General features: G+C 38.3%; 1 protein-coding gene across 1 annotated transcript in view; it reads right to left on the reverse strand.

Annotated features, from left to right (window-relative positions):
* The window catches only part of TTN (titin), a 371,797-nt gene that overhangs the window by 132,821 nt on the left and 224,851 nt on the right, over positions 1-14,125 (reverse strand). Inside the window, exons 176-185 of the mRNA XM_069225433.1 lie at positions 13,393-13,473; positions 12,311-12,394; positions 11,780-11,857; positions 11,383-11,475; positions 10,905-10,964; positions 10,560-10,640; positions 6,339-7,622; positions 4,580-4,633; positions 3,341-3,733; positions 2,240-2,515 (exon numbers count right to left, since the gene is read on the reverse strand). Coding sequence (XP_069081534.1) covers positions 2,240-2,515; positions 3,341-3,733; positions 4,580-4,633; positions 6,339-7,622; positions 10,560-10,640; positions 10,905-10,964; positions 11,383-11,475; positions 11,780-11,857; positions 12,311-12,394; positions 13,393-13,473 — 2,484 coding nt within the window. The remainder of the gene's footprint in view (positions 1-2,239; positions 2,516-3,340; positions 3,734-4,579; positions 4,634-6,338; positions 7,623-10,559; positions 10,641-10,904; positions 10,965-11,382; positions 11,476-11,779; positions 11,858-12,310; positions 12,395-13,392; positions 13,474-14,125) is intronic.

Below are 14,125 nucleotides of genomic sequence, written 5' to 3' on the forward strand. Positions count from 1 at the left end.
TTTATTTCTCGTTTTTGCTTTTTCTATGTGTCCTGCAGCACACATAGAAAGAGCAAAACAACATGTATAATTGTTTATGTACAGGAAGGTGTCCCTTCCTGCACATAAACAATCATTAAATAAGGACGATTTGCTACTTCTATGTGTGCTGCAGAATGGAGCACACATAGAACTAGCAAATTTCCATTATTGATTGTTTATGTGCAGGAGGGAACACCTTCCTGCACATAAACAATCATTCCTTGCAACGCAGGTACCCTTGCACTATGGTACAAGGTTGTGCAAGGGTGCCCGCGTTGGTGCTAGATAGCTAAATTTAGCGCCAGGTCTGGGGAAAACACAGGAGTGCACCGCATCCCTGTGTTTCTGAAGTGATGCAGTGTGTAGCTGCCAATTTTGGCACAGTGCTGCGCCACTTACTCGTAAAAGAGCCTCTTAGTGTCTTGTCGCTCCATTCCCTCTGTCTTCCGAAACCACCTTTGGTTTCACACTCTGACAGTAGTTTCGCAGACACATCACCCTATCAGCTTCTAATTTCTTTGTAACTGTCCCATGTATCTGACTATATTGTTCTATTTACTAATTCTAATATTCATTTATACTATTTATGTTATATTTTTGAAGCTTGAATCAGCAACTATCATCTTTATTGTTCTCGTGGAACTTAACTTGCCTTTGAAATTACATCCTGGCTCTATTGCTTGATAAGTAAAAAAAATGCTAGGTGCCTTAGGAGCTCATTTACAAGCCCTTTGCACTGCTGGAGAGTCATTTTTTATGAGGCTCCAGCATCGCAGAGTGCAGACCCATATCTACGAGGCCATGCAAAACCACTTTTTGTGGCTTTTCACGGCCTCGTAGATATGGTGTAAGGCACCGCTGTGCAAGTCACTGTGTTGCCTTACACTGCATCAGGGGGCGTTGCATGGGCACTGGGGTGGGTTTTCCCATGCAACACCCATGGGGTTTGACATATTCCCAGATTTACATGGATCTGTAAACCTGGGAATGTGTCAAAATTGTACGCCTACCCAGGGGAGGGAAAACGAGGAGAAATATCTTTATTTCTCCTAATTCTTTTCTCTTTCTATGTGTGCTGCGTTCTGCAGCACACACAGAAAGAGGAAAACGCAAACATGGATTGTTTTGTGCAGGAAGGTGTTCCTTTCTGCACAAAAACATTCCTTCCAATAACGTAGACATTCTTGCACCATGGTGCAAGGGTGCCTGCATAGGCAGCAAATTGTGTGATGGCTGAAAGGACAGGAATGCACTGTAACTCATAATAACGGTGCATTCTTGTCCTTTCGAATTGGCATAGGGCAGCACAGCTAAAAGACTTGCAATGATGCCATGTGCCAATTCAATGTAAATATACCCCTTAGATTTTATGAAGAGCCGGCCACTGGTGCTGTCAGTTGTTGAATACCAAAGATGCCTTGTTTTGATTCCACCTCATGCTTCTTTCTTCTAACATTCTACACTTTCTGTTTATTTTACTTTTGGTGGTTCTTTTTCTACCCTCTCCCTTTGGCACTGTTTTCCTAACTTTCTCTTCCTCCTTCTTTCGGCCTTTGTCGAATGACAAAAAATGTATTGTCCCCAAAAATGAGCGCTGATGCCCACCATTTGTAATTATTGGCATAAATCAGGTAGTGGCATCCTCAGTGAGTTTTGCTGAAGATTTCTGATTAATTTTGTGTGAGCAATGGTAATTTCTGCCGTCTTGCACAAGCACACCTAACACTATAGTCTTGTTCAAGGTTATCACTATTCAACAAACAGAATACATTAGTATTTAGATAATGTTTGAACAATTTACTGTATGAATTCGCTAATTACAAATGACCTACAAACACCGTTGGCTGCAGATGAGTAAACCTCACATTTAAACTGAACCCGTGTAGCGCTACTAATATCTTAATTTGGGTCTGGCACAGGGAGATATTCTAATGTGAAAATAACCACCACATCACTCATTTTGTTTATTTTTGACATATTCTACTAGGCAAGGAACATTTACATTTACTTTGTAATGCTTCTTGAAAACATATAAAAACAATGATAAATATCAAATGTGTAGATATGTTGAGACTGCATGAACCACATCAGCAGGCATAGAAAAGCAACATAATACACCTGTAAGTAATTTATAAATAACCCTATAACATGATGGACTGATAATATGTTGTGGTGAGTACATAAAATGTCAGCTCACAGAAAAGGAACAAAAACTTACCGACTACTTTTACATTGGATTCACATTGGATCTCTGTGTTTGCTACAGTACATGTATATACTCCAGAGTCAGACTCGTCTGCATCCATGATTGTGACAGCATGCTGCAAGCCAATGATATTAATTGCACATTTGCCAGGTTTCGCCAAGACAATTTTGCCATCCTTCCTCCATACCACCTCTCGCTCCTTGTTGAGTTCACAAGATAAGTACATGGGCTGCCCTTTGGTGACAGAGAATTGCGCCTCCAGTGGTTTCACAAAGCGCACTGGTAGTTCTGGGGAGAAAGAGGTTTATTAGTATTAAATAATCTGTATGAGTGGTATGTTCAATATCAAAATTAAAGAGTGTGTTTATTTATTTGCTAAGATGACCTGTTACTTACCATGAGCTAAAAAAACATACTTTTGTTGGCCTAACTTATGAGTTTGACATCAGGCCAGTGAGGGTATTAGAAGGAAATAATTGGTACAGTCCTTTGGTACGCATATCTCTATGTGTAGTGCAAGGCAGATTTTGATTGGCTACTGTCCAGTACAGTCCATTACTAAACAATACATTAGTCTATTCTAAACACGCCAGCAACTGCCCAACATAATTCTTCTCTTCACCCAGCCAAATACAATTTCCACACACCACTTTGAGCATTCCAGAAATGAAAATGGCGTTAAAATTTCAAGAACACTATACACTTTATAAATGAATGCAACGTAACATTAATGATCTGCCCAAGAAACTGTTCATTGGCCTTTATGGCCATAGAAGGGTTACTCTGACAGTTCAGTTTGTGGGTTGTTTTATTTTGGTTTGTTGCGAGCCTATTTAGGGCCTGGTGAGCTGATTTGTATTGTTGATTTACCTCATACTACCACAAACATTGCCTGCAGCAAGCTCAAATCCATACAGTCCAACCATCTTGCAAATGTGGATAACTTTTTAGTTCTCTGATTTGCTAGTGGGGTATCATTTTTATTTTGGTACTTGGCCAAATTCTGTCCCAGTCCTCTCACCCTACAAATCTCTGCGCTGCTGTGCTGTGCGCCCTAGAAGAAAGAATTTGAGCCAGCTGAAAAACAATGATGTTGAGCACTATTTGAAATACCTTCAACAATCAGCTTAGCAGTTGATGTCTTCTCTTTGTTTCCCAGGCGTGCAACACACGTGTATTCTCCAGTGTCTGAAAGTTGTACATCAATAATGTGCAGCTTCCGATCTTTGCCATCAGAGATAAACCTGTGCTTGGGGCTTTCTCTTAAGTTGCTTCCATCTTTCATCCAGGAAGTGATTGCAGTCGAAGGCGAGATGAGGCACTCAAAAATTGCAGAGGACCCAATAGATTCGGCCTCTTCCAGCACAATGTCCTTCAGTTCCTTCACAAACTTCAGCGGCACGGCTTTCAGCTGGTAAGAAAAGGCAGGCTCATCTGGTGGCTTGTCACCACCGCTGCCAGGTCTCATCTTCCTTTTATCATCTCCAGGTGATGGTGTCTTTTTGGCTACAAATCAAACGTGAAAGCAAATACTCAATCAGTGGGCTACTCAGATGCTAACCACAACTTCTATTTGTTAAAAAAGGGAAAGCCTATTTCTTACATTTGGATCTACACAAGCAAATGCTATCTACAATGGATTTCAAGTTTTTGTATCAAAACGCTGACGTATAGTTGGTGGGCAGTCTTGTTGCACAAAATGTGCAGATTAATTACAAGCAAAAGCATGTTTCCTGAATGGGGAGTAGTGTTTGCCTTTACAGTACAGAGGCATCCCACTCTTTATAAACAGAACAATTTATTTTATTTTTATTATTGTTGTATTCATTGAGTTAGGTACCAAAGTGCAAACAATCCTAATGTATCCCGCAGAGCAGTCACACATATTTGCAAGCAGTATTTTAGATACTTCAAATATGATATTATTTGTAACTTTAAGTATTATGTTTTTAATACAATTCAAGGTTAGTCGTTAAACTTGAACTCTTGGTAAATTCACACTTGAAAAGTAAGCACAGAACATCTCCCAAACAACTGACCTGAGAGTAACAATATTTGTTGCAATCAGATAAGTAAGACACTGCGGGCCTGGTTAATGAAAAGTTAGCACCGCCTTTGCGTAATTTTTTTATGCAAAAGCGGAGCAAACTTATAAATACATAATTATAATTATATTTATAATAATATATATTTAGTATATATTATAAATATAATTAAATTTTGTAAGTTTCCAACACTTTTGTGTCAAAACAGTACGCAAAGACCGCGCTAACTTTGCATGAATCAGGCCCTGCAATTTTCTAGTCAAGTGTGACGTTGGGCATGCAGAGGAGGCTCTGATTTATTCCTCACCTTTGATAGGACTTTTGCCTTTGCCAGGTTCTTCTTTTGGTGCTGGTTTTGCTTCTGAAGAGACATGTACAAATAATAAGAAATGGAAAAACACACTGCAGTCAATGGCACTCCATTTTGTTAACCACCCAAAATTACTGTCTGTCTTAGATATGGTCTTATGCATTAATCAGGTATTTCTTTACTGAAAGGGTTGAATGTAGACCATGTATCAGAAACTATGCATCATGAATATTGTGGAATTGTTTATATTGTCTTGCACCGACATTTCAAGTGTTTGTTAACTAATGCTACTTTATTGTCTTCTCCTTGTAAATATAAGCTGTCTATTGTTGCAGTTCCTAAATTCCAAGCCGAATGGTCACATTAAGGATTCTTTTTTCTAGGCAGATGAAACTTAGTCAGTTGTTTAATGACCTTGATGTGGCTTCATAGGGTGTCAAGTTAAAGGGATAAACTGGACAACCATGGAATCAGACAACCCAACAGATGGAAAAAGATTGCCCTACTGATTAGCACAACATGAGTAAGGCCTCATCTGGAGAACTAAGTCTAGTTCTAAAGGACCCAATTTCTCTTTGAAAAACGCAGCTGGATTATCAAATGATGGAGGCCTGAAACCACACTTTGCTTGGAAAGCAATAGTGCAGGAAAACATGAGGCAAGAATGTTTCCAATCAAGGGCTGCCTTTGAAAACTAAGGACCTGCTTTAGAGTTTGGTAGATGGGTACACAATTACAAATGTGACAGAAATCCTGTGTGTATTATTACAAATGGATTATATCCTAATGCCGTTGTAAGGAAGGGGGTGGGATAGCATCACATTTGTGATAGATAGTGTCTGCATTCCAATCTCTATATCAAGCCATAGGTATGAAAACTGGGAAATTGGATGGCCGTAGTGAGATAGGTGTGCCATAAAGTCCTTCCTTTGATGATCCAAGAGCATTCTTAAATAAAACACACACCCTTCTACACATATATACTCCTCTTTGTATGAACTTTGAGTATTAGTTGCCAATCAAACTATTAACTGATTTATTATATTGATCAATAATTATAAATGAAAAATTGCTATTGCCAAACAATGTAAGCCTACACATGCAATTCGTTAAATGCTCCTTTGCTATTTAACCTTTTTAGAAGTAGTATATTCTGGGCTAGGTCAGAAACATTGCAGGTAGTTGGCATGTACTGATGAGATTGCATTTTTCCAACACCAATTCAGCATTACAGAGACTTAGCACTAAGCACACTTTATGTGATGTAAACAATATTACAACATGCATGGTTACAATCCATACAAAACACATAATGAAAATGAATATAAAACACATCCTCGTGTTAGTGGAAGAAGACTCATTCCTATCATTATACTATGGGTTTGAGAGACAAATGTGTATGATTGGTGGATAAGAAATAATGAAATTAACATTTTAAAATGTAATAAAGAAGATTGTGACCAGAAATAAAATAGTGAATGACAAAGACAGACAACTGAACACAAACATATTCAGTGCACCTAAAGTTTCTTTGGAATCAAAGAGACTGAGTTGCATCTAGTTTGCAACTCATAAAACGTACATCAGATGAATTAACACAGAGATGATGGGACAAGCATTCTCACAAAATAATAACTTGTACTATCATAACAAGGCTGAACAGAAGAATGAAGATGGGTGTGAAATGGAAGGTGATCTTGTAAATCATAGCGAAAGAGAGAATACTCTGCATAGGGTTCCTTGTCAGCCACCTCACCTCGTCTACTGCTGGGTTTTATTGGAGTTTGCAGTGCGCCCTCTTGTGGTGCCTCGTGCACTTCTTCTTCCTCTTCCTCCTCCTCTGAGACATCTCTACTTTGTTCAGCCAGACTTGCCAATTCCTGCTCCCAGCTTTCCTCCTCTTCTTGTTCCTCTTCTGCCTCTGGGCCTGTGGGCACTTTAGTTACTTTCTGAGAGCTCGGCACCTGAAGACTCACAGGAGTCTTTTGGGGGGAGGCTATTTTCTCAGGGGATTTTTCAGTTGTAGGCTTTATGACTGGTGTACTGCTTCTGCTAATTCGCCCTATTCTTTTTTCCTCAGGTATGCTTTCCACATGCTCACGACTCTTCTCTTCCTCAGCTATTAGAGGAGTTTTCTGCTTTTCAGCATCAGGTTTCACAACTTTCTTTAAAGTTGGAATTACTAATTGTTCATCCTTTTTTGCTTTAGGTGACATTTTCCTTGTGAGCATGGCCTTGTCTCTATCTACAGGGGTCTTCTTAAGACTCACTTCTTTTAATACTGTAAGTGTATCTTTTTCACTTTCCTTTGGTTTCTCAGCAACCCTTTTCATTAATTTTAATGCAGGTCTGTCTTCTTTCCTAGTTACAAGGACTGGTTCTGTGGGAGTTCTGGCAGGAGTTATATCTTGCTTTAAAGGTTTAATAAGGGCAACTTCTTTAAGTTCCACAGGTGGCTGAATTAAGTCTGTAGCAACTTCAAGTTGCCTAATGCTAACCAGTGTCTCTTGTGTTGGTTCTTTCTCTGCTTTCTGAATCGTTTTACTAATTTCTGAGGCTATTACTGATTTTGTTGTTTTTTCTTTGCTTACAAAGTGTACTTTCTTTTCTTCTTGTTCTTGGATTTTTTCTGCCTCCTTAAACTGCAGAGCAGGGCCTCTCTTTTCTTTGTCTGAAGGAAGTGGAAAATCCCTTTTGGCAGTAAAAACCTCAGCCTTTTCTATTATTTGTTCTTTAGTTCTCCTGTCCTGATCTCCTGACATGGCAGGTTGTTCAGGTACTTTCACAATGACTTCAGAAACTTCTTTTTTATAATCAGCTGCTTTTTCCTTTAGTTTGTCTGGAGGTACATTTAATCGGTATTCCTTTTCTTCACTCAGTCTTTGCTTAGATGTCTGAATTATACTTTCCTTCTCCACTATAAGCTTCTCACGAGTAGCCAGTACTTTCTTTAACATGGGCATTTCTGTCTTGCTTTCATCCACTGGTGGAAGTCTGCCTTTCTGCTTTTGGATTAATCTTGCTTCTGATGTGTCTGCAGCTTTAAAGATTTCACATGGGATTGGTAAGAATAATAAGAGATTAAGATTACCATTGGTATGCCCAGATACATAAACCACTCTATTAAAAGTAAATTTTGACTTAACAGAAGAACATTAAGATGATAGCCTTTTGACACAGACTACACTGACAACATTAAACTAGAGACAGCACTAATACACAACAGATACTTCTCTGAAGCTAACAACATAACACAAAGAATACTAAATTACTTGGAACAATAGTAGGTGAAAATATAACAACATGTTTCTGACATTTCACAATGAACACCAAGCATAAGACTAAAACATTTCACAAACAGCACAAACAAATGACAACAAAATTACATAAAGAGGAATACAATACAATACATTTCTAAAGCACACAGCTAACGGGAGGAGGTTCCCCGGCACTAGCAGAAAACGTACGTGCATGACAATAAAAAAACAACCAAAATTAAAAGTTGTTAGAACTAGAATAAAAAAAGAATCGTTTTCAGATGTTTTCTAAATACTGTTTCAGAAGGACAGCTTTTCAGAGGAAGTGGAAGTAATTCCACAGCATAGTTGACAAAAAGGCAGAGGATCTGCCTCCCATTCTGACTTTGTATATATGCGGTGTTTGAAAAAGTTTAAGATCATTTGAATGCAGGGAGCGCACCAGAGAAGAAAGCTTAAAGCAGTGGGTGAGGTAGAAAGGACTCTTTCAATTGAATACCCTAAAAGCTAGGGTAAGGGCCTTAAACTGAATCCTTCTGTTTACCGGGAGCCAGTGAAGTTGGCATAAGTAACTTGATACTGAGACCTGGAGTGGAAGTTTACCAATCAGCTTAGCAGCTGTGTTCTGAATGGTGTGGAAACACTGAATGAGAAAAGCTGGGAGCCCTAAGTATAAGCTATTGCAGTAGTCCAGCTTTGAAGTAATCAAAGCATGGACAATTGTATTGCAATGTTTAACAGGAATTAGGTGGAACATCTTTCTGAGGGACCTCAGAGTGAAAAAACAAGAGGCTAATATTGCCTTAATCTGAGGCTCAAAAGTGAGTACAGAATCAAATTTCACCCAAAGGTTTCTTTCTACAGTTGAAGGGTGGGGTGGGGGGGGCATCACCGATGGCCACCAGAGATTAGAATCAGGGGTGGTCTTGAAATCAAAGAAAAGAACTTCTAGGTTAAGCTGGCATTCACCCAATTCATGACAGAGTTGAGGCATGACTTAAAGAACTCAAAGTAGATGGAAGGTTTCCCTGAAAGGCCAGGAGGAGCTGAGTGTCATCTGCATATGATACAATTCTCACTCCCCAAGACTCAACAATTTTAGCCATAGGTGACATATAAATATTAAAAAAGAGTTGGGCTGAGAGCTGAACCCTGTGAAACTCTGCAACCCAAAGGTTTTGCTGCGGAGGTAAAAGGAGGAAGGAAACCAGCCTACGTACAACTGCTAATAAAGGATTTATGCCCTAGCAGGGTGTGGTCTCAAATACCGATCATTTCCAGCCTCTCAAGCAAAATAGCATGGGAGACAGTATCAAATGCCGCAGAAAGAGCTACAAGCATTACCATGACTGCAATGTTTAGATCCAGGTTTACTTTGACATATTCAGAGACATCAAGAAGAGTGGTCTCAGTGCTGTAATTAGAACAAAATCATGATTGCGAGTCGTACAACACCTGGTTAGTCTGCAAAAAAACCTGTAAGCTGCCTTTTTTTATATGTTTCTCCAAGAGTTTGGAAGCTTTGGGAAGAAGTGAAATAGTTCTAAATTACTAAGGATTTTAGGATTAGCTGGTGACTTCGTAAGTAAAGGGAGTAAAACAGCCTGTTTCCAACTGGAAGAGTCAAACTCCTGGGTGAGGGAATCATTGTGTAATCTATTCAAAATAGGATTCACCAATTTGAGAATGGCTGGGGAGGTAAAGCGGAGACCCTGATTTCAATTTGATGAGATCCTTACAGGATTCTTCCAGGGGTATAAGAGCAAAATAGTACAGTGTGGGAGCAATATAGCAAAAATGTTTTGTGAAATAGAGATGGGCACAGGGTATTGATCATAGATTGCTTGAATTTAACTATGAAAAAAATCTGAAAGGCCTTTGCAAAGTTCCGCAGAGAGAGAACAAGTGTATTTGGTATCTGTAGGTGAAGGAAAGGAGTTAACCACCTTAAACAGTTCACAAGGTAAATTATTGGCTTCAGAAATTGACGTAGCAATATATGTTTTTTGAGCCGTCCAAATTGCTGCATGATACCTTTTAAGTGTGACCTGATAAATCATTTTTTTTCCTTATCATATTTAATCCTCTATTGCCTTCCTAATTTTTTACAATGGGATTTCTCTGCTTTGGGAGCATCGAAAAACCGAGGTGCCGATGGCTTAGATCTCATGGATGAGCGGGCTTTCATAAATGCATTGGTGTAAATGGCCTTCCCAATTCAATTGTTATAAAGGCGAACATCTTGTTCTATGTGTCCAGTTAGGTCCAAATAGATGAACTAGAGAGCCTCTGTAAGAGGCAAACCTTCAACCCTATGCCAGAGTCTAGACGGTTTTGTAATCAAACACGGTAAACTGTGAGGCATCTGAGTTATAATCTTAAAAGGAATCAAGACATGATCGGACCAAACAAGATTCACCACTGCATTAACTTTGGCCAGCAGAGGAAGAAGCTCAATAACCACCAAGCTAAAGAAAGTATTGCACAAAGTGCAACCAGAAAAGATAGCTGAATGAAAATAAACAGTTTGTTCTATATTGTTTTAAGAGTGTCAAATACAAAGGGACAAACAAATATGGAGACAAATAGTAGTCTACACTAATACCACTGACAATGGACTTGACTGGTGAATGCAATTTTCTATGGAAAATATATAAAAACTGAATGCATTGCACTGTAAGGTGTTATTACACTGTTTATACTTAAATCCGTTGCAATACCTTGTTTCTTTCCAACAACTGGAGTTGTCACTGGGGCGGTTACAGCTGCCACTTCTTCAGTTGCTTTAGGTGATTTTACATCTATAGAAACATTGGAAAGTATTACATAATTGTCATGTAATTAAGTGACCGCTAAGATGATACAAGAGTAATTTGAATACTTATACTGGATATATTCAAAACACTTAAAACCTGCAGAAATGTTCAGTATTATCAATGCTTGGATGTAGGCATTCATAATAATTTACTATGCTAGGTAGCTCCTACAATGAATAACAGACTAGTTAAAATTAGGCGAAACACACAAAGCTGCAATCATTAAAAAAGTAATGAAAAATATCCTACCTGTTGCAGGTTTTGCTTCAACCGCAGGTGGGGATACTGTCTCTGGCTTAGCTGCAGGAACTTCAAATACAAGATTAATACAAGTGTTAGGAAAAGTATTTCCTTCAACGTATAACAAAACAATAGTCACCAACAGGGCATGGCAGCAAGACTAAGAATTCCTGGAAAAAGTGAAGGTTTTGTTGAAAGGCCACTGTTCTGTGCCTTTCACTTTGAATAAATCAAAAAGGGAAACAATGGTAAGTTAGCAAGAGGAGTTTACAATAAGATGGTATACAGCCACATTAAGATGCAGAGATTATATATGACGTCATAGAAACATTATGATGATGAAGAAAGAGTTGGCTATGAAAAAGAAAAAGAAGATTTTTATGACTGAAAGATGTTAGTAGTTAAATAGACCTGCTTTCTAACTTGGTATGCCAGACTGGAATTGGAAAGATTCAGTTGCTTGCTTTGGGGGACACACATATTGTACCTTTTTTAAGCTCTACTGCTGGTTTGATCTCCTCCTTTTTCACAACTGGTTTAGGTGATATTTCTATTCCGGGGTCCCTCTTCCTGGGAATATCTGGTGTTTTAAAATATATATTTTTTAATTTCACTATGCAGAGATCTATTCATAAAATTATATGTTTTCATAAATCAATTTACATAAAGTGTAACAGAAACATTGCAAGTGTTTTGTGTCATTTGTGATCAGTGTATGCTATCCTGATTTCCAGGTATAAGATAAGAAAATACAGAGCTTAACCTATATTTCTCCATATTTAACCTTTTCCTATGAGTCTGAGCTTTAACTAAAATTATTAATTTTGGATCATATCTCACATTAAATATCATACAAAGAGTGCTGTTTAGATTAGAACTGGTACCTTCATCTCTTTTAATCTTCTCAAGTACCCTTTCTACTGGAGGTTCTTCAACTTCAGGCTGCTTTGCAGCTCGTGGAACTTTCAAATAAAAACAAGAACCCATTGGAAATAAGACAACATAAAACGCTTACAAAATGTACAACAGAATAATCGTAAAACCGACATCACAAAACATGCAACATACTGTAGTGCACAAGACACCAATTAAACTGTACTGAAGGCATGGATACTTTCTTGACTACCAGATTACGGCTTTGGAATTGGTGACATCCACTTGGTTTTTATCCCACCCATTCGTGAAAGCTTAGTCTTTGATTAATGAAGCTCTCTGCTAAATTCAAAATCAGCCCTAGAATCAGTATTCAGAAGGGAATCTCATGGCTCACCAGGTAATCAGAAAAACATAAGCATGATATAATCTATTTTTTTCATATTTTGTACAATCTTCTCGTCACTTGTGTAAGGGCACATTGCATTAGTGTTTCCCATTGAAGGCTAAAATAGCTGTAATCAAATGTCAATTTGTTCTACCTTTTTTCAGAACAATTTCTTCTTTTGTTGGAGGAGAAACCTCAGGAATCATTCTGCGGGGGACCTTCTTTTCAGCATCAGGCACTTAAAAGAATATTATTTTTATTTTAGACCACACATTTTAATATATTTTAACAACATCACAGAAGAGTTGGTTACAAGGTCTTCATTAGAAATGTTAGTCCTACATTTTTCGTTTTAATGAAGTTAAATTTGATGGGAATCAGAAAATTCTTATATCTACATATCTCAGTCTCAATAAAATCATACATATTGGCCTGTACTCTTAACCATAAATCTAAATTTACAGCATTTGGGAAATCATTTGGTCTGTAGTTAGGTTTGAAGGGCACCTTAACCTCTTCCAAGAAGAGGATTTCTCTTATGCTCTCAGTGACTAAAGGGATGTTTTCCATACCTAGTTTTCACTCCTCCTACTGCCTTTTGTGTGAGCAGATTCTGATTTAGTGAATTGGAATCTGCCACCTGCATCTGTAGATATCACCTTTTTCAAACACAAGTTGAATTTAGTTGTACAGAAAAGTGTTGTTTATTTATCCCAGTGTATCTAAATTTGTGCAAAGTAAACAGACAACCCATTTGAATACTCTTACATTATTTTTTTCAATCTCTAGTCTGTTAGAAATTAAACAGACTTTTGTGCATGGAAGTTACTCACATTTTAATTATTGAGGTACGGGGTTAAACGTTTACACATAGAATGAGGATAAATATTAGCCTATCTTATTCTGTATAAAATGCACCAAAATGTCTTCCAAGTTTGTATTAAGCAGTTTTAGTACTAGCAGCAATGTCCCAGAATTCAAAAACACAATTCTAACATGGAATGTATATTTATATGTGGGCAGGCAATGCACAATCTGTAGGGATACACATATACTTACAAAAGGTTAGCCTTAGCTACATCTATACAAACATAAAATGAACAAACATATTTATCCACATACATAGTTATGCTCACAGAATTATTGCATGAACTTTATTGATATAACTAAGGAAGAATTCTACTAAAGATTTGCCAGACCTCACATATTTGAATATTGCTTCTAAGTTTACTTTACCTTTGGCTGGTGTGACTTCCACTTTTGTTGGAACAGAAATAGGGGCAGGTTTTTCAGGTGTAACCTTTTTAGGCTCAGGAGCTTTAAAGAAGACAATGGACTTTTAAATAAATATACTGGTCTGTATATGAATATTATGGATGAGCTTGAAAGCAAGAGCAACTGATCAATTTTCCTAAGAAGGGTTTAAGAAGCGAGTGAGCAGTGATATTGCACAATTAAGACACAAGTTGACTATCATGTTTTTTTAACGAAATAAAAATAAATATAAATAGTGAATATTTATTTAACAGCTTTTAGATTAAGGCATTGGACAAAGAAGGTAAAGAGACATAGGGGCTAATTAAGAGTTTGGTGGAAAGAAACACCGGTCTGCCAAACTCCCGACGGGTGGTCGCCGCCATGCGGTTAACCTCCCCGACTGCCCCATTATGACTTTCCACTAGGCTGACAGGCAGAAACCAAGGTTTCCACCAGTTAGCCCAGTGGGAATGGGACAGCAGCATTGTCACCAGCTCATAATAGAGCCGGCAGCAATGCTACCACATGCAGAGGCACCAGCACCCTTGAAATGCGCACTGTCTGCAGAGCACATTTTGAGGGTGCTGGGCAGGGGACCTCCTGCACTGCGTATGCCAGGAGCTTGGGCAATGCAGAAGCCCCCGTGTCTCCCTGCACTTGTTCACTGCCAGCCTTTTTATGGCAGTTGAACCACAATGATCAGGCTGGCAGA

The sequence above is a fragment of the Pleurodeles waltl genome, chromosome 3_1 (assembly GCF_031143425.1).
Source record: "Pleurodeles waltl isolate 20211129_DDA chromosome 3_1, aPleWal1.hap1.20221129, whole genome shotgun sequence".
Lineage (NCBI taxonomy): Eukaryota > Metazoa > Chordata > Amphibia > Caudata > Salamandridae > Pleurodeles > Pleurodeles waltl.